This window comes from Plectropomus leopardus, chromosome 18 (assembly GCF_026936395.1).
Source record: "Plectropomus leopardus strain MGB_pleo_1.0 chromosome 18, ASM2693639v1, whole genome shotgun sequence".
Classification (NCBI taxonomy): domain Eukaryota; kingdom Metazoa; phylum Chordata; class Actinopteri; order Perciformes; family Serranidae; genus Plectropomus; species Plectropomus leopardus.
In genome coordinates this window covers 3,508,778-3,532,567 of record NC_142193.1, presented here as the reverse complement: position 1 = coordinate 3,532,567, position 23,790 = coordinate 3,508,778, and the positions used below count along the sequence as shown (strand labels likewise).

At 39.6% G+C, this 23,790-nt stretch overlaps 2 protein-coding genes across 4 annotated transcripts in view; both read left to right on the top strand.

The window, feature by feature from the left end:
* Positions 1 to 2,932, top strand: part of LOC121938678 (sodium- and chloride-dependent GABA transporter 3-like) — a 16,409-nt gene extending 13,477 nt beyond the window's left edge. The window contains exons 10-14 of the mRNA XM_088069046.1: positions 654 to 791; positions 901 to 1,003; positions 1,084 to 1,184; positions 1,432 to 1,599; positions 1,813 to 2,932. Of these exons, the coding sequence (XP_087925172.1) occupies positions 654 to 791; positions 901 to 1,003; positions 1,084 to 1,184; positions 1,432 to 1,599; positions 1,813 to 1,923 (621 nt within the window). The 3' untranslated portion in view covers positions 1,924 to 2,932. The remainder of the gene's footprint in view (positions 1 to 653; positions 792 to 900; positions 1,004 to 1,083; positions 1,185 to 1,431; positions 1,600 to 1,812) is intronic.
* On the top strand, positions 1,837 to 23,790 carry LOC121939509 (sodium- and chloride-dependent GABA transporter 2-like). 3 transcript variants are annotated; one of them, XM_088069041.1, is made up of 14 exons: positions 1,837 to 1,913; positions 10,314 to 10,448; positions 12,501 to 12,638; positions 14,053 to 14,164; positions 17,040 to 17,172; positions 18,184 to 18,318; positions 19,109 to 19,212; positions 19,563 to 19,687; positions 19,880 to 19,992; positions 21,512 to 21,649; positions 21,759 to 21,861; positions 21,942 to 22,042; positions 22,290 to 22,457; positions 22,671 to 23,790. In XM_088069041.1, exons 2-14 carry the CDS (start codon positions 10,346 to 10,348, stop codon positions 22,779 to 22,781), a joined length of 1,584 nt encoding a protein of 527 aa, XP_087925167.1. In that variant the 5' UTR covers positions 1,837 to 1,913; positions 10,314 to 10,345; the 3' UTR covers positions 22,782 to 23,790. The 3 variants fall into 3 exon arrangements, with proteins under 3 accessions (XP_087925167.1, XP_087925165.1, XP_087925166.1); XM_088069039.1 differs by lacking the exon at positions 1,837 to 1,913 and adding an exon at positions 3,780 to 4,721; XM_088069040.1 differs by lacking the exons at positions 1,837 to 1,913; positions 21,942 to 22,042 and adding an exon at positions 3,780 to 4,721.

Sequence of the window (23,790 nt, the reverse complement as noted above, 5' to 3'; positions counted from 1 at the left end):
ATTACACTCTGGAACCCGGTTTCAAAAGTTTTAGTTTTTAGGGGCCCCATAATGCCGTTGTCATGTGAATCAAAGGCTAAACTGCAACAAAAGTTTAACGTTTTATGCAAGAACCGTTGCCATGTAAACCACCCCTCAGTGTAATGGGTATAAATAACTCGTTATTATTCCCAGGTCATTAAATACCAACACTTTGTGACACCACTCACTGTTTCATAGTGATGTACAGGGCAGCTTGAGTGTATCTGTATGACACATGGCTGAAACACATTGGAATAAGTGGTTAATGTAGCTGGGCATGTTGTTGCTGTGTGTTAATCTATTTTAACTCCAAAATCATATTTTGGAGTTAAAATAGATTTGTTTGCTACATAACGGATGGATGATATCATTAAAGTCCTGATACCAGCACTGACTGCCTAAATTTGTTAAATGAGTTCATCCCACAGTGCCCCTCACCTTGAATTAACTGTTCCTGCTGCTTTTTTTACTTATTTTGTTCACTTATGTGTTTGTTAGCTGCGCTGAGACGAATTCCTATTAACTGTGTTGACATGAACTGAACTGACTTCAGTCACCACACCCTCTGATTTACGTGTCACCTCACCCAGCTGTTTGCCCTTAAGGGATTCACATGTGATTGTGTGCGATAGTTTGCAGGTTTGGAAACAATTACATCGACAGTGATTGACATGTTCCCGGGACAGCTGCGCAGACCCTGGCGCAGAGAAATCTTCCTCATCATCTTCTGCTCTATCAGCTTCATCATCCAGATCTCTGTCACGACTCAGGTACTGCACAAGCCTTAGGAACCTTCCAGAACAACAGCTAACAATAAACTTATTCTCATGTTGGAAGTGTATTTTAAGTGGCATTACATGTGTGTACCTTGTTCTTCAGGGAGGAGTGTACTTATTCCAGCTGATTGATTACTATGGTGGAAGTGGAGCATGTTTTTTTTTTATTTCTATGGTCCAGTGTGTTGCTGTTGGCTGGGCGTTTGGTAAGTAGTATCAATACCATGTTGCATGTGGAGGTCATGTGCTTTTAAACTGTTACTAACAAACTGTGACAATCATGCAGGAGCTCAGCGGATGTGTGATGTAATTGAAGATATGACCGGACAGAAGCTGGGGTTTTTTTATAAACTGTGCTGGCGTTACTTTACCCCCCTGATCTGCGCGGTGGGTCACACACTAGTCCCTATAAAACAGTCAGTCCCTTTTAGTAGCCAAGTGTGTCTGTACGTTTTGACAAATAAAGGCCTGTCTCAATTAGAGGCCCAGTTGCAGTTAATTTTTCTACAGAAAAGGACTTCATAATAGCCTACCATCATCTCTTGCTTTATAAGCATATCAGTAAGCAATATCAGTAAGTGTGAACATGTTTGTCCACAGAAGTATTACTTTGTTCCTCTGCTTATCTTTCAAGGTTTGCTTCATCTGCTCCTTCCTGGAATACCAGCCCCTAACCAGTGGGAGCTATGTGTACCCAGACTGGGCCTACTGTCTGGGCTGGGCCATGGTCTTCTCTTCTGTGGTTGCAGTACCCATCTGGGCTGTCAGCAAGGTCTGCCTCACAGAGGGCACCCTCAGACAGGTGAGAGCACCGACTCGTCCTGCTTTGTTTTTTTGTTTCTGTTTGTTTTACTTTTACATTGGTTTAACATTTTTTGTTGCCCCGATATACATCACTCTGATTGACTTTGGTTCTATGCCCTTTGGGGACGATAAAGACTTTCTAATCTAATCCAATTTTGACCTGTTTCCTATTTTTATTCATCTTTTTTTGTTTTTTTTCTGTCTTCAACAGCGTCTGTTGGTCCTGTGGCATCCTGTTCTGGATTCTGTCGGTCCAAAGAGTAACAACGAAGATCCCCTAAACGAAGTAGAGATGAAACCAATGACAGAGCAGTCAGTATAAAATGTCCTCCTGGATTTCATCTTCAAAAGTCTGTCCATGTTACTGTTAAGTGCTATTGATAACATAAGCCACAAGATTTTGTACCCCCCTCCTGCTAACTACTGACTCACCTGTGTATGTGTGTGTGTGTGTGTGTGTGTGTGTGTGACCTCCCTCCTCGGTCAAATAAACCTTTAGCAGTGTGTAGGTAGCCATATGGTTCATGATCCATTAGCTACTGTACATACTGTAATGTAGGCTACTATATGAAGGTGGTGTTGATGGGACCTGGTCTGTTAGTGGACTTAATTTGGTCAGAGTATCAAAACACCGGTGACTTGATGGGTGTAAGTGTAAAGCAAGGAAAACTGAACTAACACAATAACAGAAGGGAAAAACAAAGTTCCAGATGTTAGCTGCAGTGGCTGGAGAACAGGATTTACAAAGAACCCAACTAGAGGTATCCAGTTGCCTTCCTGATCAGATGCCTCAGCTATGTAACTAACTTAAAATACTTTTAAATTTACGTCATGCTCAAAAATTGTTTAACATACTTGTCATGTCAAGGAAATTGGGTTAAGTTGTGTTTTGTCTTGTGTCTATGTTGTCTTGTGATTTCCTGTTTTATTTTGAAATCCTAACTCTCCTCTCGTTTCAGGTCACCTACTTCCTCCCTTTGTGTGTTTTCCCACCAGTGTGATTGTCGGCCCCGCCCTGATTGTCTCCACCTGTTTCCCCTTACCTTGTGTATATATAGTCCGCGTCTCCCTTTGTCCTGTGCCAGTTTGTCTTGTCTCGTCTGCCAGTGAACCAGTGCCATATTCACACCCATGTCAAGTTTTGTTGTTGCTTGCTCATTCGTATTGTTCAGGTTTGAAACCTATTTTTATTTGATACTTTGTTGGACTGTTGTTTTCTTGATACCTCGTGTAGCGGTTATTAATAACTACGCTAGAATTTGGATTTTGTAAAAGGGGCACCACTCTCTATTTAGGAGACAATTAAATTTTAAATTATGACAGTTTCAAAACATGTCATCACTTCAATCAATCTCACAATCTGTACCGTTTATCCTGTTTACATTGATCTTGTTTCTCTCATGAAATAATATCCACAGACAATGACTTGGCGATAAATGAAAATAATTTATTTAGGCTAATAACATGATGAGTAAACAGAGCGAGTAGTATGACACATGAAAGAGAACCTAAGTGATGTATGTTCAGGTGATGTAAATGATTAATTATGGATGATAGTGGGGGAAATACGTGACCGTCTAAAGCGTGGATGCGCGTTAAACGGTAAATTTGAATTTAGAAATTTGGCATTAAAGCTTAGCTATACGACATCAACTCTGATCACTAGAAAATGTTCTTCTGCCTACTTTTGCTGACTTGATTAGACTTAGGGGAGGTCCAGATCATCGCATCACTCCAGGGGAGAGCTGCGGTGCGTCTTCCAGACGAGGTGACCCGCCGGGCAGGTGGAGTCGGTGAGCGGCGGTCTTTAACTGGCATCGGTGTTCGCCTCAGCAAACCGGTAAAAGTCTTTAAACAAAGTCCTTAAGGGCAGGCAACGGATGCTGATAGTTTGTGCAGCAGGTGTTGCCTCTAGATCCGTGGCAGAGTTGATGGTGAATCGCGGAGTGTCCTTCTCAATTAAAACTCGCAGAAATAATCAAAAGTAGTCCCATTGGTCCGATGGTGTCACTTTAAATTATTAATTTTAGTTTACTTAAAACAAATTACAAAAGTGTCTTTACTGACCAAAAACTGGTATAAAGAAAAGCGTCAAAGAGATTTTAAAAGAAAATGGTTTCAAAAGTTAAAGTTCAGCAAAGCTCTAGTGAGCTGTTGTGGCTGTTGTGGCTTATAAAATTGAAGAAAAGAAAAAGTTGCGAGCGTGGATACACGTGAAGCGCCGCGGCAAAAGGAAGCAAAAAGAAGCACTGAAGAAGCACTAGAAGAAGAAGCCTGAAGAGGCTTGAAGAGTGAAGCAAAGAGAAGCAGGAGAAGCTCTGAGCTAAGAGTTCACTCAGTTTTTATCTTTCAATTTGGGGTGCAGATGGAAGGCGGATTGGCATTAGTTTCTAGAAGACCTAATGTAATTTAGGAGACATTTATTTCTCTGTACTTTATGACGAATTATGCGATCGAACCCGTTGTGTATAAATTTACTAACTCATCACCACTATAGTCTCATCACAGTAATTTCAAATACATGTTAGGAGACCGAAAGGCAATTTATAACATAACACATGATTCTGAAGATCCTTTGCTCAATTCTGTTAAACGACCACACATAACATAACATTGTACCATGGATCCTAACAAACTTGGTGATTACTTAGATATAGGATTACTTTTAACATTATACAATGAATGCAAAATAAGATGTAACTATAAAGCTGGTTACGAGATTACTGATAATTAAGGTCACTAGATGGCAATAGGTCTCCATCACAAAAAGGGAATAAAACATGCTTTTATCTTTTCATCTGAGGATGAGATGCAAGTTAGAAAGCTGGTTTATGACCTGACAGAGTCGCTGTACAACTTGCACCTCCTGCTCCTACAGCTATGGCACTGGGCCATAGAGTCAATATTGTGTCTACTGATGAGCACAACATCAGACTGACAGAGGTGTTGACTGATAGTAGTGATCAGGGGACTGAAGAGGTAACACAGAGATGGAGACCAAAATGAAAAAAAGAGAACAGTGGACAAGAAAAAGGGAATTTATTCTGGCAGCAGCAGGCAATGTGGTGGGACTGGGCAATGTGTGGAGATTCCCCTACCTGTGCTACAAGAACGGAGGAGGTGAGGCAGACTGCAGTACTTGAGATGATTGCACCTTTCTTGAAGCTCTTTAACATCTCTTATTGATTTCTTCATTACACCTGCGGTATATCAAGCTGTTGTGTAGTTGGAGAAGAACTTTAAATCCTTCAGGCAAATAGAACATGTAATGTGTAAGAGGAATACAAAGTCAATAACAGACAATCCTCATTGATTATACATTAGCTGTGTCTAAAACCGTTCCCTTTCACAGAAATATTCTGGCGTAGAGTCTGAAATCTCATTCGTTATTCCCTATATAGTTAACTATTTAATACACACCATATAGAGAATAGTGAGTGAATGAGTGAATGATTTTGAGCACAGCTCCTGACTATAGAGTTGTACTAGTTTGAGCACACGAATAACCATTCCTTCTTTGCAGGCAAACATGGTTAAGGTTGCACTTGTGTGTATTGTACATTTTAATATGAAATGAAAAGTAATCATTCAAATTAAATTTGCAAAAGTTTATAAAAGCTTACTCCCACTCTGTATACACTCAGTGTATTAGCCATATGAACAAGTGGAACCAGAGCATGTGTTTCAGGTATCTGTGGTCAGCTGACTTATTAGTTACTTTTTTAATCAGCAAAAAACCATCAAAGTGTTTCTATCTGTTATTAAATAGGGCAGGACGGGATTTGTAAGGACAGTGCCTTTTAAACAAGTGACTTACCGTATTCAGTCACACCCTTTGCACTTTCAACCTAAATGTGGAGACCTTTTGACTATTTTTCACATTTTATCATTGAAATCTACAGCCTGTAAGAATTTGCTGTTTTTTAGTTATGTTATGCTTTGGACTGAGGACCCAAAAGCAGACAGACGAAACTGATTTCAGAAAAAAGTTTTATTACAAAAGTGGAATGTACATAAAAAAGATGGATGGACGGCCGTCTGAAGGTGAGGGATCATCTGAGTGTTGAGATGTTTTCGGCTGGAGGAGTGGACAGAGTGACAGGCTGGCATCCTGGCAAAGACAAAACACAAACAGGCAGGTGAGCAAAAACGGCTGAGGCATGTAACTGAGCTGTATTTTTCATGTAACAAACCATGTTGGGCAACTATCTGGCAGGGAATGGCTGTAGAGCAGGCTCTATTATGTAGGGGCAGGCTGGAGTCAGCCAGGGCCGGTTGTGACAAGTTATGCCACGTACAAAAAAACAACAAAGAAAACATGGAAATCTGATATCCTGATACAAGTGTCTGCTCTCACTAGACTGGCTGGGACAGTTACCTGAGGGCAGTTGAGATTGTATTTTCTGCCTTGTTATTAATCACTAAAAAGCAGACAAACAAAGGTTTTCCCTAACTGAATAAGACCAACTGTCAGTCAGAAACCCTTTTTTTTCAAAAACCCATATCCTGCATGGGGGTATTTATGAAATTATAATAGGTATGCCACCACACTGGTGATAGCTGAGGCCGGAGGCATTATGTTTTTAAGTTGTCTGTCCATTTGTCCGATTCTTGTGAACGGGATGTCTCAAAAACACTTCAAGGGAATTTCTGCAAATTTAGCTCGAACATTGACTTGGACTCAACAATGAGCTGATTAGTTTTTGATGGTCACAGGTCAAAGGATAAGGTCCCTGTGACCTCAACTATCTCAATCTTGTCAATGCAATATCTTTGTGGTTTGTTTGGTCAGACTAAGGCCATCTTTAGACGAGAACGGCCCTACTAAAAATGGAAAGCTTTTCCTTTGTGTTTTTAACAAAATTACCATTTACATGATATCATTGTGAAAATAATCCTTGCATTTACGGATCCTAAAAAAACAACCAAAAATGCTGTAGTGTGCATGCCAGGCCAATAGTTGGTGGTGTAACTTTGTAATGACACACCATAGAAGAACACCTGTCCCTGCGCATAAAGGCGTTCTACTACAGAGCGAGGAGTATACAAAGAAGAAGAAAATGGCGAATGCACGCACAAGAGCCAACAGCAATAACCTCAGTAGAGTCAGCAGCACAAACACAGCTCAGTAGTCCCCCATCATTGTTATTGTTGTCCTCCTGCTCATGCATGGCTACTTCTCTGAAATATAATGTGCATATGCAAAATGCAGATGTGATGTCACCGTTCTCACAGGATCTGCATATTGCCAATTTACACGGCCACAGAGGGGATGCTGTTTTCAAAACTTTGCATTTTCAGGCCACATAAACACCATTATTGTGTGAATGAAAGGCCAAACCACAACAAAAGTTTAACATTTCATGCAAGAACAAAGTAATCATTACAATATGTGCTACCATGATATGTGTCTCCATGATTGACCTCAGACTCATTCAAAGTTTTCAAGGCTAAATCCCAAATCTCAATAGACCCTGGAACCAGCCCTGCTTAAACCCTGCAGCTCCTAAGACTTTCCAAGACTTGCAGAAAATCAGATATTTTTAGAACATTGTTTTTCCCTCACTGCTTTTTGATAACAGCTGCAGAACTACTGCGAGTGACACAAGCTGCGTACAACCAGACCTTGTTGTTTTTTTTATCTCCAAAACACCGAAAAGCACTTTTGAAAAAGTCAAGCAAAAACAAACAGGTCGATAACATGTTATCTGTTACTTTTCAACACCAAAAGCTGTTAGACCACATATTTCCCTTTGAGGTCAAAACTAAAAACTGCTGGTTAAACTTCACGTTGTTGATCTTTGAAAATATTTTAGAGTTGTTTTCTCTTCCAATGTCATTCATCCCCCTGTGTCTATATGCATACAGTGTTTGCACAAACAGCCTTACAGCATCACATAGGGTAAATACAATCTGTCATATTTATTGCTGTCATCCTCAAATGAGATCCAAGTTTAGACAGAAACATGACAGAGTTACTGTTACTGACGATAGTAGTGATCAGGGGACTGAAGAGGTTAACACAGAGATGGAGACCAAAGTAAAAAAGAGGGAACAGTGGGTGAGGAAAAGGGAATTTATTCTGGCAGCAGCAGGTAGTGTGGTGGGCCTTGGTCAGGTTTTATTGCCAAATACATTTACACATACAAAGAATTTGACTTATTGTTTTGTTGCAAAACAATTAACATAGAGCAAGAATAGATACATAGTAACTTTAAATAGAATAAGATATAAGATAACACTTCATCACACTTGCTGTATATCAAACTGTAGATTAAGCTGGAGAAGATCTTTAAGTCCTACTGGCAAAAAGAATCGATATTAATAAATCGATAGATATTCCTCAATTATTTCTACACTGAGTGCACAGTTTAACACTGTACCAGTCAGAGCGCATTATTAACCATTCTGTCCTTTCAGGAGAACATGATTAACCATTTGAAACCTACATCGAAATCAATGTTCTTGTGCTTGTTTGATTTCTGTCAAAAACATTGTCCCAATGTGCATGAAATTAGTAAAAGGTGACAAAAAAGGACCTAAAGGGGAAAACTGACAAATCACTAGAAACAATGTCAAGAAAAAAATTCTCCTGTCTGGCCCTAATCTTCTTCCATAACACCATGAGGAGTGAAATTGATTCCCATACCATGGGAATCCCAGAAAAATGCAGTGACCCACAGGATTCCCAAAGAATGTTAGCCTCTAGTGGAAATCCTGTGACCATCCCTCACATTTTTTTTACAGTTTTGAAATCCACAATGTTGAAGAAAGTGGTTTGCACTTTTGTTTTGCATCAGTTGATGTTAGTGTTAGCTGTCTGAATTGTTGCTGGTAGCTAGCAGGAGTCCAAAGTGGGTCTGCACTTATTTGTAGTTCCTATATGGTTATAAATTAACATAAAGAAAAAGGATGTTCCTTCCAAAGTCAGTGAGCTAGCCAGGTTTTATCAGAGAAATGTGTAAACAAGTAAGTAGACAGCAGATGCACTATGTGCACATTTAACAAAGTTGTGCCTTTCACATCAGGGTTGGACTCTAAGAAATTGATAAATTGTTTGCAGACACCTTTATGTCTTATCTGTTGAGGTATCAGATAATTTTCATTAATCTGTGAGTAGGCTGTGAGTAACAGACAAGACTCTCTCGTACCTAAACAACAGAATAGGGGCAAATTCCACTGACTTCCAAAACAACATGTGACAGTCCCTAAAATGCTACAGTCCTAATCTTCATAGTTTTAGACATTTCCTTAATATTCTGAAATGGCTGCAGTTATGATAAACTTTGTGGTTAGGTTTAGGCTTAAAAAACACATTATGGTTCAGCCTTTAAAAAGCACTTTTGCTCACATGACTTCACTAGCATTCCTCCGTTCTTCCTTCCCATTCTTGTGAACATGATATCTCAAGAATACTTTGAGTGAATTTCTTCAAATTTAGCACAGAGATTGAATTGGACTCACAGATGAGCTCATTAGATTTTGGCGGTCATAGGTCAAAGGATAAGATCCCTGTGACCTCATCTGTCTCAGTCTTATGCAATATCTCAAGAAAACCATGAGGAATTCTTTTCAAATTTGGCACAAATGTTCAATTGGGCTCAAAGATTAATTGATTCGATTTTGGTGGTCATCGGTAAAAATTCAAGGTCACGGTGAGCTTGCATCTACCATATCCTTGTAGATGGTGTATCTTATGAACAACTTGAGGGACAATTACTTATGAACAATTACTTCAAGTTTAAGAAATATTTGAGCAGCCTCAAGAATGGGCTGATTATATTTAGGTGGTTTAATGTGAAGGTAACATTGACTTTGCATTTGTCTTATTCTTGTGAAAGCGATATCTTAAGAACATTGTAAGGGACTTCGATTTGGCACGAATTCTTGAGTGGACTCTATAATGACCTTATTAAAGCTTGGTGTTTGAAAGTCAAAGTCACCGCAACCTTGCATCTATCTCATTCTCTTGAATGCTATATCATTCATTGAGGATGGCTTTGAGGGAGTTTCCTCTAATTTGGCACAAATTTCTTGGACTCAAAAATGAACGTACTAGAATCTGCTGGTTGAAGGTCAAAGGTCAAGGTCATGGCGACCTAATGAAACAAAACATGCAAGTGTAGTTTCACTGAAACATTCTTGTTTCTTTCTGGATAAACTGTGATATCTTTCCTTGCATCACCATAAGGTTAATATTTTCTTTCTTGACTGATTTGTTCAATACTTAGCTTATGAATGTGGCATCCTGGCAAAATGTGATAGCAGAAACTCTACCTGAGGAGCTGTTATTTGTATTTTACCAGGGGTTTATATGTCTGTGTATAGACAGATTTTCATATTGTCACATTTGTGCAGGAAACAGTGACGAAACTTTACAAATATATTGTTGAGTTTGAAGATGTGCATGGTCCAAGCCAGGGACCAAAAGTAAGGGGGTACACCTTTGGCTCATGAGATTTGGGATGTAACTCTGAAATCTTTGATGAACCTGGGATCAAGCGTCAATTGATTTTATTCCTCATTTCAAAAATAAAAAGCTATAATTTCTGCTTCTTCATAAGATCTCCAACATGTACTTTGAATGAAAGCTTGTCATCCAATCAAATAACTCAAAGGCTATATAATAATACCTCTTCTGTTGAAGTCTGTGGTATCTGGGGATTGGGAACAAGCCCTCGAGTCATACATTTGTTTTTTCTGTGTGTTCAGGTGTCTTCCTGCTGCCTTACTGTTTCTTTGCCATGCTGTGTGGTGTGCCGCTCTTCCTGCTCGAGACTGTTATTGGTCAGTACACACAGGAGGGCACCATCACCTGCTGGACCAAGCTCTGCCCACTGGCACAGGGTAATTCTCATCATGCCTTTATTTGTTGTTTTTAAGGTTAGCAAAATAATGATTATTTTTCCTTCAACTGTTCAAAAATCCAGGACCAACTAAGTCTCTACACTCCCTGTAGCCCTTTTTTTGCACAGAGCAGATCGATTTTGTCTGCAGGTACTGTATCTGAACTACAGATACAATGTACTTGTGAGAATTAATGCATTTTTAATTACTTAAAAACACACTGTCTACAGCTAATCTTGTAAACTACTGGACCAATCAGCCTAATATAATTTGTGCACATTTATTACTGGACACTCAAGGTTGTGGTTCACAGTTGTTGAAAAATCTGTTTGTTGACTGTTGTATACCACCACTGACTGCTGACCACTCGCTCTTCTTCATCAGCCTATAGGGGTTTTTATGAAATCACTTCAGCAAATAACAAGACGTTTTACTGCCTTTTGCAAACAAATAAAAGCCTCCCCCCAATTATAAGCATGGTATCTCTTACTAGCCCAGTGTGGCTACACATTTTACAAAAAAAGGCTTTTCTCAGTTAGAGTAGGGGTTACCATGCTGTTCGTTTTTATAGAAGGCCTTTGGATGTATAAAATCTGGTTGTTGGCTGCCAGCTGGAACTTACTTTGCTGCTTAGATCATACAGAGATACAAGTTTAAACTTTTGTCAATATGGACAAATTCTGTACAATTCATTCAGTTAATATTACTGAAATTATGAGTACCAAAGAAGAAGTAATACTGACAGAGTATAAGAGATTTAAATTAACAATCTGATTGTATTTTCCATCTATTTTCCAGGTAATAAAGCCTGTCCCTAATTTAAGCCCGCTTTTTGTTGTTGTTGTTGTCTTCACTTCATGCTGTTCATGCTGCATAGGCTGCAGTTCCTTTTTGTTTTATCCACTGTAACATTCCACACCACACCGAGTGTTCCAGACGCAGAGCATTTTGCTCGTCCAATTTGTTGAATTGCAGATTTGATTGATTTCCTCAAGTTTATGCCTCTACTATTAATAAGTACACCATATATTAAATGGTTTCTTTTTTGGTCTTTTTTGTTTTTGTTCATATTATACACACTCACGCTCAAACACACATGCACACACAGGACACATGATTGCCTCAAGGCTTAAGTATGGTGAAGATAAAACCAAGAGAGTAATAAACAACCTTATCTGAAGCAGCTGCACTGTTTGAGAGAAAAAGGAAAGTGACAATGTCGCCACAGAGGGTGATATCAATTGTGAATTTAAGTTTTGTTGAGATTAGCTTCACTTCCTCATTGTTTCCACAGCCTTACTGCCACATGTGTAAAAATAATAAAACTCCAAAGACAGCCATTTTCAAACATTTCAAATATTCAAACTTTTTTCGTCAGCTATATAAACCCAACATGTAAGAAAGTATTTAAGTGTCACCCATTTGTTTTGCCAAAGACTGGGCCACATGTTTGATGATGTGCACAAAATGCAAAAAGAGCATATTTTTGTTCAACTAACATTATGTTTTGTATGTTACATGGACTATGCACAAAGGAATACACTAGAAATGTTTAATTTGAATGTTTGGAAATCATTTACAAAGGAGGGTCCCAAAAGTAGCCTGCAGTTTAAAGTGAACATTATTTGTGTTTTTTGTTTGTTTTGATTTTTTAATATTGGTCTTAGAACAGTAAATAGTTTACAGAATATATTGTAACAAGTATTTATTATTAAAATCTGACATGTATTTAAGATGTAATCCTGTCTAAACTTGTTCTCGTGATAAAATCTTCACTAATTCACACGTCTCATTTAGATTATTGTTATGTTTTGTTTGGTTTTTTTTTGTTTTTGTTTTTTAAAGGAGACTTGGATTACTTTGGATATGCACAGACAGAACAAAAGCAAACATTAAAGAACAGCATTCATCTCTGGTTGGATCAAACTTGGCTTGGCTATGGTTCTTTACAGTATTCACAGTAGTTTTGTGGTGCTGTAGCTAAGTGCTATATTTCTTGGTGCTATGTCAATTTACATTTAAACTGAGGTATTTTGGGATCTCTCCCTCCAGGGACCGGCTATTCTATCATGGTGATCCAGCTTTATGACAGATTTTACAGCATCATCCTTGCCTGGGCGCTCCTGTACCTCATCTACTGTTTCAGAGACCCTCTGCCCTGGGCCACCTGCAACAACCCCTGGAACACAGGTCAGAATCAAGTGGAATCAGGGTGGGAGAATATGTAGACTTAAAAGAATATACCTACCAAAAGTCAAAATGTTATTGTATTTCATGGCACATATATTATATATATATATATATATATATATATATATATATATATATATATATATATATATATATATATTAAGTAAAGCCTTGCCAGCTGTTTGTTATTGGGTTTTTTTTGTGTTTTCTTCCATTTATTTTTAAGTTTTTTTGAAGTTGCAAGTTGCTGTTTGTGGTTTGCTTTGTCTGTTGTTTACATCGCTAACAGGGTTTTGACAAGGAAACTTTATTGCATCACCCAAACGCTTCAGCACTATTTGACAAAGTTGTCAAAAAGCAACACCTTCGTAGTGAGTTCAGTAAAAACTTCTGATTGCCAAAAACCATCTTTTTGCGTCTGCATGAAACGCTGCTGGACTCGTTGGGTGATAACGCAGTCAGACAGAAATGCCAGGTGTTAAAACACGCTGGTAGTCAGACATCACCTGCCGCACAGCATGATCCGCGGACAGTTGGTTTCACTTCAGAACATGGCCAGAAGGAACCTGTTAGGTCCACATGATATAGCTCAGGATGGTGCCAGGATGAAATGCTGCCGCTAATGACATAATGTGAGGAGCATGAGGGTCAGTGTAGGTAGGGTGGGCGGGGAGGTGGATGGCCCCAACATACCCCAGACTTTCATGCAGGAGTCTGATGTTTACTTTCCGTCTAAATGTGATGGGTTTTTTTTTTGTAACACTTGTGCACAACGTGCTTCTTTAGCCTAAATATCCTTGGCAGCATGTGCTTTTGTTGACATCCCAGCGCTGACTGCCATGTGCTTGTGTTGTCTAAACATATCCTTGTGCAGTGTAATCCCACCTTGTGTTGAAATCGTGGTAGCAACATCTCAGGATACAAAGAGTATAATATGTACACACAGAAGGCCCCTGCAAAGTGGCAACATGTGACAACTTGGGATTTGGGTTTGGGTTTGGGTTTATACAGGTTATACAGGTTGAATACACTTTCTGGCCTGTTTTCTTATTTTGTCAAAAAATTGCCTGGCTGCAGCCTGGGTTGGATTCCAAACTTGTGGGGTTTTGCTGCATGTTATCCCCTCTCTCTCAGCTCCAAAAACATTTTCATAAAAACAACCACAATGTCCTGCAGCAATGATTTTGTCCTTGTTGGAGGCGCATAGGACAGCGTTAGCGTTTATGCTACAAAACACATGTGGTCCAGTGAATCCAAAATGTTATCGGGTTGGAAATGTGTCTTGGTGGCTGTTTTTACCTAGATTTAGAGCTATCCAGTTGTGATCAGATCGCCCTGACACATATGCTGTGTCTAAACAGGGTGATTGTGATATAAACACGTATCAGTATATTATTTGCCTTTCTATCAACAGACAGATGTGTAGATCTCACCTCTCCAAACTGGACTGCAGTACACAGTGGCAACCTGACAGTAAACTGGACATCTGGAAATCTCACCAAGTCTTCAGTCTCTGAGTTTTGGGAGTGAGTCAGTGTTTTGTCACATTAAGCTCATAATTAGCACAGCAGTTAAACTCTCATATTTTTACAACTTCATGAGAGAAGCATGAAATTTCTTGTCTAGTTAGTATAAACCAAAATGAAAGATGTGGAGGAAAACTGTGTTTACTGTTCAGTTATCTAATTTTGAAATTAAACAGTGTAGAAAAACTTTTAAGGTGTCATTTCCAACTAAAGTGGGGATGCCACTTATTTGGGAATACTTCTGAGATTACCAGAATTCAAGGAAACGCATTTAGGTCAAGCATAATGTTCTCACAAACTGTACATTTCCCTATGAAAAATAATGCACTGAAATAAGTACACATCTCATGTATTTGAAATGGCCATGATCACGTAACCAATTGCTGAAAGGAGTGAACAAGGAAACACTCATGATCAGACTTTTAAGAAGGCGGGTTAGGATAGTGGATGGGCTATAAAAATGCAGGACCTTCCTCTGGAGACACGTTTTTGGAACTGTGTGAACTGTGTGAAGTCATTTTAAGGTACGTCCTCATCATGTTTCTTTTTCTAAACCGAACCAAAACGACTTTACTTGCTTAAACCTAACCGCCGTAATTGTACATTAAGGACATAATGTCCAATTCATGTAACGTCGTACAAACGGTTGTGCATGCATATTTGTAAGTTGTTGACATCAAGGATCAAGGTAAAAATGTATCCCAGAATAAGTAATTGCAATAAACACCCAAAACATCCCAAAATAAGGAATTGCAATGAACACCCAGTGGTGTCTCTGTAGCAAATTTAGTTCCATAATGTCACTACATTTTGTTTACCATATCTGGATAATTAATTAGGGAAATTTTGAAAGTGTTACATATGAGATAAATGCTTGTTTTTGTCTTTTATCTAGCAATGTTTTAAATATTGAACAGAACATGCAAGAAGTCATAGAGAATAAAATATATTAGACTGCTGATATGACTCTACAAACTGATGCGCAACACTCGCCCCTGACGACAGCCATGATGCGCTATAAAACGGTTGAGGTGATCTCAACTTTTTTGGAGCTCCAACAACAAAACCAATCTTCTGGTTATTTTTTAGGTGTGACGGTGTGTTATTTAGCCTGGTTAGGTGATGCTGTGCTAGCATTATGTAAGTGGACATTACTGGGATGCAATGGGGAAGGGAAATGAGATGTTAAAATGGGACTCAGACATTGATCATAAGTGTAGATATTTTTTATGGCCAAATACAAATATGACAAGGTGTTCAGCCAAATTGCTTTGCAGTAGGTAGCAGACACACACAACCCCTGATGATGTAACTACAACAATGAGTGTTTTCGCAACACTTCAACTGAGACTCAGCGATAATGAAGCTGGGCATGTTGTTGCTGTGTCGCTTGTAATGTGAACACAGCGCAAAGGTAGAATGGAGCGATAGGCAGTTTGGTGCGGCTTCTGCAATGATGAGGCCTGGATAAGATGGATGGATGGATGGATGGATTTTACACTGATGGCCATGCGTTAACTCAAGATTCCCTGTTTCGTTATTATGTCCCAAATCGTGAACATCCATTTCTACATATTCTGGACTAGTTTTTTATAATATCTCCAGAATATTAATAACTAGATCATTCTTTGCGCAAATGTACAAAGATGAACTGTCTTCACCAGCTTCCCGCCTCTTAAACAAATTTACATCACTTGCTTACAATGGCATTCTGTTTGAATGTGTCCACAATTAATTACTCTGCAAACACACCTTTCTGCCTAACAGTAGTACTTACTTTAATTTACATTAATATTTTATTTACTTTAAATACATTGCATCACAGGTTAACACCGACATTGTCAACATATGATGACTGGAAAAACTCTTGAACAGAAACCACACCTACATTACCAAATGGGGAAAAATCAACACTTGACTGTTGTAATCTGTAATGAACATATGCCATCAGTTTATGATCAACCATTTATAACAGAGTTGCGAATTGTGAGCACTTTCCTCAATCAATTATTGGTCAAATTAACAATAGAATAATGGACTGTTATTTGAAAAGAAACATAAAGTGTTTGCTATTTTCAAACAATGCCAAATGCATTTTCCTCAGCCAACGCTCACAGCAACAATTTGCATATACTTTGAAAGCATTGCATAACTTATCAATTAATCGATTACATATCACATGTTCGATTAAATTCTAAATCAATTGTTGTCATCCCTTATGTATATTTCAACAACTATATACGTACATTTTCAGATTTCTGTATTTGGCACACAAACTGCTGATCGGTAATGTTTTGTTTTTTTTATGTGCCATTGCTGTGACTTTGTGACTGTAAAGCATGTAAATTATGGGCAGCAATGCCAGTTGAATGGTTAACAATAAACAAATGTCCTCAGGGTGATAACACAATGTCAGTAGTAACCTTGCCTCATACTGCAGAACTCGTACTTTAGAATTAAATGTCTCTTTTCTGTCTGTGTATCAGCTGTTATGAGAACATCAAAATTTTCCCCACAGATCAAGAACCACTGATTTTTTTGAGTTTTGGTGATCTCAGTCAAATTAGTTGGAAAAGACAACTTAAATGTTTTTTTACACTGTTTGTTTACAAAATTCAATGCATTTGAACATCATAACCGGTGGACTGTTGGCCCTTTTGGATTTGACCTGTTATGGTCCTTAAAGGTCAGATCTGACTTCCCTCTACATCTGAAAATAAACATTATGGTATGCACTATGTAAGAAATGTCACGCTTTACTCCTAAAATGCACAATTATTGTGGTTATCCACTGTACTAGGATGGCAGTAATGAATCAATTATTCTGTTTCTTCATGAATGAAATCATCAGTGGCTGTCTGTTGTTCCCACACAGGAGGGGAGTGTTGTCCATGTCTGGGGGAATAGAGGAGGTTGGTTCAGTACAGTGGGAGCTGCTGCTGTGTGTCCTGGTATGCTGGGTGGCCTGCTACTTCTGCATCTGGAAAGGAGTCCGTTCCACTGGAAAGGTCAATAACCACTTGTGTAAGGATTTAAAGGCCAGGATCAATTGCGTATAGAATGAGTTTCAATGGTAATTATCATTTCCTACAAAACATATTTGTAGGAAATGTAATGTAGGAAATTACATCAGTTAACCCCTAATTTCGACCAGATCCGTGTGCGGTCCAGCTCAGATCTGTCATGGCAGATGGAGCAAATAGATTACACTCTAGTCTATCTGTTAATTTCCACTGGCTCCACTGCATTGTGGATAGACTCTGTCCCTCTGTTTTTATGAAAGGTAGAAGGTAGAATTATTAGCATTTTTCAAACAAAGGTTAAAAGTTGAAATTACATTTGTCCTTGATCCTGCTATATCTTTGGAGTTAAAGGGTGAGTTGATTAAAATCAGCAGCTACTATGACAATTACATTCAGTTCTTTGGGCATGTTGCTGCTGGTGGCATCATCATTCAATTCCTGCAGTGCATTTTTCCAATTTCCATCAGAGTCTTGTGTCCTTATGGCTCCCAACAAGGTCAGTCTATCTAGTGCAACAGCTTAATCCTGGATGTTAGGGGTTAACCATGTCTCTGTGAAGATGTGCGCAGAGCAGTCTCTGATTTCCTGCTGCTGAGGGAGCATCAATCAAATCTCATCCACTGTATTCTCCTGTGACCGGACATTAGTCAGAAGAAGGTTTGGTAGAGGAACATCTCTTGGTCCAAGTCATGTCAGCCTTGCCCTGATGCCAGTGCCCCTCCCTCTCTTTGTGTTTCTTTTTGGTTTCGTTTCTCCTCTTTGGTCTGACGGGCTGCTCGGCATATGCCGTTTGTGGGGATCCTCTCACCATCTGCCGCATTTAGTCCAAACCCCACACAGCTTTTCCCAGAGTTGATAAGCGCTTCTTTATAAAGTCTTGCTTCAGCAGAAGGGGCCATAGTCTCAAAAAAATAGAAAAATATAGCAAAAATGTAGCAAGTTGGCAGGTGTACTGCTCAGCCAGCTTTATTTTAAATAACTACTGAAGTTTTACAGGTGGTGTATTTCACGGCTGTGTTCCCTTATGTGACGCTGGCCATCCTGCTGGTCCGGGGGTTGACGCTGCCAGGAGCCTGGCAGGGTGTGGTTTACTATCTGTATCCAGATCCGTCTCGCCTGGCAGACTTTCAGGTGAGACAATGTGGACAAATCTGAAGTGTCATACCTGCCTGGGATGATGTAAATAAAGTAATGGTCTCCTGTGAGATATGGATACAACACTGATGACCTGGAGGCATCATGTTTTTGGTCAGTCTGTACGTACATCTGTGCACCCATAGATATGTTCAATTACAAAAGTGATACCTCACGATTCACAAACACCTTAAGGAAAATTCTGCATAAACGTACAGTGGGACTCAAGGAGTAACTGATTTGTGTTTGGTGGTCAAAGGTTAAGATCACTGTAACCTTGCATCTGTCTCATTCTCATGAATGCAATATTTCAAGAATGCCTTGAAAGAATTTTCTCAAATTTGGCACATTTGGACTCAATAATAAACCAATTATAATAAAAAGCGGAATGCAAATAGGATAAAATGATAAAGTGATGTTTTTATATCCAAAAGGTCCAAGGTTCTATATGACATCATAATATTCTGTAAAAACACATCTCTGGCCATTATTACATCGCGGGTGTCTACCTTTAAACTGTGCTGATTGTATAACTTCTGTGCTGCTGGGTTGAAGATGTGTGTGAAGTACCCATCCATCCATCCATTTTCTTCTGCTTATCCAGAAGTACCCATGTTTAAGAAATTGTAGCTTCTTTGCAGAATCATCCATATTTGAAGCATTGTCAGCTGTCATGGCTACATATGAGTCTGGACAGACATGGATTTACTATGCAACTGCAACTTGAATAGTTTGTGGAGGCATATCACTGCACGGTGGTTATTCCAGTTTCATCCTTGTTCCTCAGGTGTGGATGGAGGCTTGTGCTCAGGTTCTCTTCTCCTATGGTGTTGCATCAGGAACCTTAATCACACTGGGCAGCTACAACAAAGTCAACAACAACTGTTACAAGTAAATATGAATGGCAGTTCAACTGTAGCAGGTAGCAGTTGTAGTGGGTTTTTTTTTCCCCCAGTGGTCACAATGAGCAGCAATGAACCCATTTTAGCCACACTTGCAAACAAACTTGGTCAAGCCAGACAAAGGTAAGATTTAAGGCCTCAGCGTGCTTGAAACAATGTCCTCCACCTACTCAATCAGAATTAGTTCATACTGTTAGACCAACTCAGTCAAATGTGTTTTGTAGTCGAACAGCCTCTGTCAGAGTGTGCTGTCAGTGTATTCTCCCACTTAGTTGTGGTCTGTATGCTGAGCACTGTGTTTGTGTGTGTGTGTGTGTGTCTCTGTGTGTGTGTGCACAGGGACAGTTTGTGGTTGTGTTTGCTCAATAGTGGCACCAGCTTTGTTTCCGGCTTCGCAGTCTTCTCAGCTCTGGGCTTCATGGCCCACCAACAGGGAATTCCCATCAACATGGTGGTTGATTCAGGTATGATTTGAAGGCCAAAGCCTCTGTCTCTGTTAGACACTAGAATCAAATGTACCCTCACAATATAGAATCGGATGTACCCTCGCACTATTGAAACAAATGAGCACTTGTGCTATTTTTAGAACAAGACCAACAATCTAAACCAAGGTCAGAAAAACCAAAGCCATTTAAATGTCTCTTCTGTCCTCTCAGGCCCTGGACTGGCATTCATCGCATTCCCTCAGGCTGTGGCCATGATGCCCCTGCCTCAGCTGTGGGCCACCTGCTTCTTCCTTATGCTCATCCTGTTGGGACTGGACTCACTGGTAAGACCAGAGCACAAAGTGTTCACTTAAGTATAAAGTACGAATGCATGAGAACCGATAATTGTCTGCTCTTTAGGTTGATAACCAATACAATGAATGATAATTTCGTATTTTTTTCTGCCTCGCAAGGGGCACCAGGACTCACTCTGCTTCATCTCCTGGACCAAGCCATGTAGCATGAACATATGGTTTGGTCCAGGAGATGAAGCAGAGTGATTGCACTTAATTTTAGGCTAACAGAAATCATTATAAATAACAGAAATTAATTTACATTAAATTCATCTAAGGTGCCACCCTTCAAAAAGGGAAATGAGAGCCAATAAATTAATTAGGTCTCAATTCTGAAGGTAACTACTAAGTTCTTGACTCAGCAGGTGGTGTTACAGAAAGGTTTGGGGAAGTGTATTCTATTTTCTGTGAGAGATTTAAAAGTGTCTTAGGCCACGTTTAGATGTGAACAGCCCGACAGAAAGGGAACTCTTTCCTTTGCATTTAAAAAAAATGTATATGATGACAGCGTGAGTGTAGAGTGACCAACCTTTGAGTATCTTTTATAATTCAGTTTTAATGAATGCTGCAACTTGTCGAGAGCCAACAGCAACGTACAATGTGGTGTTACAAATGAGCTTGCTATCGAAATGATGCCAGCTATCGAAAAGCATCACGAGAGAAAAGCAGCCATAAAGAGTTATCTTGTAGCTTAACTCTTTACAAACCACATATGACAGTGAGAACGATCCTCGTGTGCCAGGCCAGTAGTTGGTGGTGTAACTATGTAATGATAATTGCAACTGTGACGTCATCGTTCTCACAGGATCAGCACATTTCCAGTTTACACAGTGACAGAAGGGGTTGTGTTTCCAAAAAATTACACTCTGGAACCCGGTTTCAAAAGTTTTAGTTTTTAGGGGCCCCATAATGCCGTTGTCATGTGAATCAAAGGCTAAACTGCAACAAAAGTTTAACGTTTTATGCAAGAACCGTTGTCATGTAAACCACCCCTCAGTGTAATGGGTATAAATAACTCGTTATTATTCCCAGGTCATTAAATACCAACACTTTGTGACACCACTCACTGTCTCATAGTGATGTACAGGGCAGCTTGAGTGTATCTGTATGACACATGGCTGAAACACATTGGAATAAGTGGTTAATGTAGCTGGGCATGTTGTTGCTGTGTGTTAATCTATTTTAACTCCAAAATCATATTTTGGAGTTAAAATAGATTTGTTTGCTACATAACAGATGGATGATATCATTAAAGTCCTGATACCAGCACTGACTGCCTAAATTTGTTAAATGAGTTCATCCCACAGTGCCCTCACCTTGAATTAACTGTTCCTGCTGCTTTTTTTACTTATTTTGTTCACTTATGTGTTTGTTAGCTGCGCTGAGACGAATTCCTATTAACTGTGTTGACATGAACTGAACTGACTTCAGTCACCACACCCTCTGATTTACGTGTCACCTCACCCAGCTGTTTGCCCTTAAGGGATTCACATGTGATTGTGTGCGATAGTTTGTAGGTTTGGAAACAATTACATCGACAGTGATTGACATGTTCCCGGGACAGCTGCGCAGACCCTGGCGCAGAGAAATCTTCCTCATCATCTTCTGCTCTATCAGCTTCATCATCCAGATCTCTGTCACGACTCAGGTACTGCACAAGCCTTAGGAACCTTACAGAACAACAGCTAACAATAAACTTATTCTCATGTTGGAAGTGTATTTTAAGTGGCTTTACATGTGTGTACCTTGTTCTTCAGGGAGGAGTGTACTTATTCCAGCTGATTGATTACTATGGTGGAAGTGGAGCATGTTACTTTTTTATTTCTATGGTCCAGTGTGTTGCTGTTGGCTGGGCGTTTGGTAAGTAGTATCAATACCATGTTGCATGTGGAGGTCATGTGCTTTTAAACTGCTACTAACAAACTGTGACAATCATGCAGGAGCTCAGCGGATGTGTGATGTAATTGAAGATATGACCGGACAGAAGCTGGGGTTTTTTTATAAACTGTGCTGGCGTTACTTTACCCCCCTGATCTGCACGGTGGGTCACACACTAGTCCCTATAAAACAGTCAGTCCCTTTTAGTAGCCAAGTGTGTCTGTACGTTTTGACAAATAAAGGCCTGTCTCAATTAGAGGCCCAGTTGCAGTTAATTTTTCTACAGAAAAGGACTTCATAATAGCCTACCGTCATCTCTTGCTTTATAAGCATATCAGTAAGCAATATCAGTAAGTGTGAACATGTTTGTCCACAGAAGTATTACTTTGTTCCTCTGCTTATCTTTCAAGGTTTGCTTCATCTGCTCCTTCCTGGAATACCAGCCCCTAACCAGTGGGAGCTATGTGTACCCAGACTGGGCCTACTGTCTGGGCTGGGCCATGGTCTTCTCTTCTGTGGTTGCAGTACCCATCTGGGCTGTCAGCAAGGTCTGCCTCACAGAGGGCACCCTCAGACAGGTGAGAGCACCGACTCGTCCTGCTTTGTTTTTTTGTTTCTGTTTGTTTTACTTTTACATTGGTTTAACATTTTTTGTTGCCCCGATATACATCACTCTGATTGACTTTGGTTCTATGCCCTTTGGGGACGATAAAGATTTTCTAATCTAATCCAATTTTGACCTGTTTCCTATTTTTATTCATCTTTTTTTGTTTTTTTTCTGTCTTCAACAGCGTCTGTTGGTCCTGTGGCATCCTGTTCTGGATTCTGTCGGTCCAAAGAGTAACAACGAAGATCCCCTAAACGAAGTAGAGATGAAACCAATGACAGAGCAGTCAGTATAAAATGTCCTCCTGGATTTCATCTTCAAAAAGTCTGTCCATGTTACTGAAAAGTGCTATTGATAACATAAGCCACAAGATTTTGTACCCCCCTCCTGCTAACTACTGACTCACCTGTGTATGTGTGTGTGTGTGTGTGTGTGTGTGTGTGACCTCCCTCCTCGGTCAAATAAACCTTTAGCAGTGTGTAGGTAGCCATATGGTTCATGATCCATTAGCTACTGTACATACTGTAATGTAGGCTACTATATGAAGGTGGTGTTGATGGGACCTGGTCTGTTAGTGGACTTAATTTGGTCAGTGTATCAAAACACCGGTGACTTGATGGGTGTAAGTGTAAAGCAAGGAAAACTGAACTAACACAATAACAGAAGGGAAAACAAAGTTCCAGATGTTAGCTGCAGTGGCTGGAGAACAGGATTTACAAAGAACCCAACTAGAGGTATCCAGTTGCCTTCCTGATCAGATGCCTCAGCTATGTAACTAACTTAAAATACTTTTAAATTTATGTCATGCTCAAAAATTGTTTAACATACTTGTCATGTCAAGGAAATTGGGTTAAGTTGTGTTTTGTCTTGTGTCTATGTTGTCTTGTGATTTCCTGTTTTATTTTGAAATCCTAACTCTCCTCTCATTTCAGGTCACCTACTTCCTCCCTTTGTGTGTTTTCCCACCAGTGTGATTGTCGGCCCCGCCCTGATTGTCTCCACCTGTTTCCCCTTACCTTGTGTATATATAGTCCGCGTCTCCCTTTGTCCTGTGCCAGTTTGTCTTGTCTCGTCTGCCAGTGAACCAGTGCCATATTCACACCCATGTCAAGTTTTGTTGTTGCTTTCTCATTCGTATTGTTCAGGTTTGAAACCTAATTTTATTTGATACTTTGTTGGACTGTTGTTTTCTTGATACCTCGTGTAGCGGTTATTAATAACTACGCTAGAATTTGGATTTTGTAAAAGGGGCACCACTCTCTATTTAGGAGACAATTAAATTTTAAATTATGACAGTTTCAAAA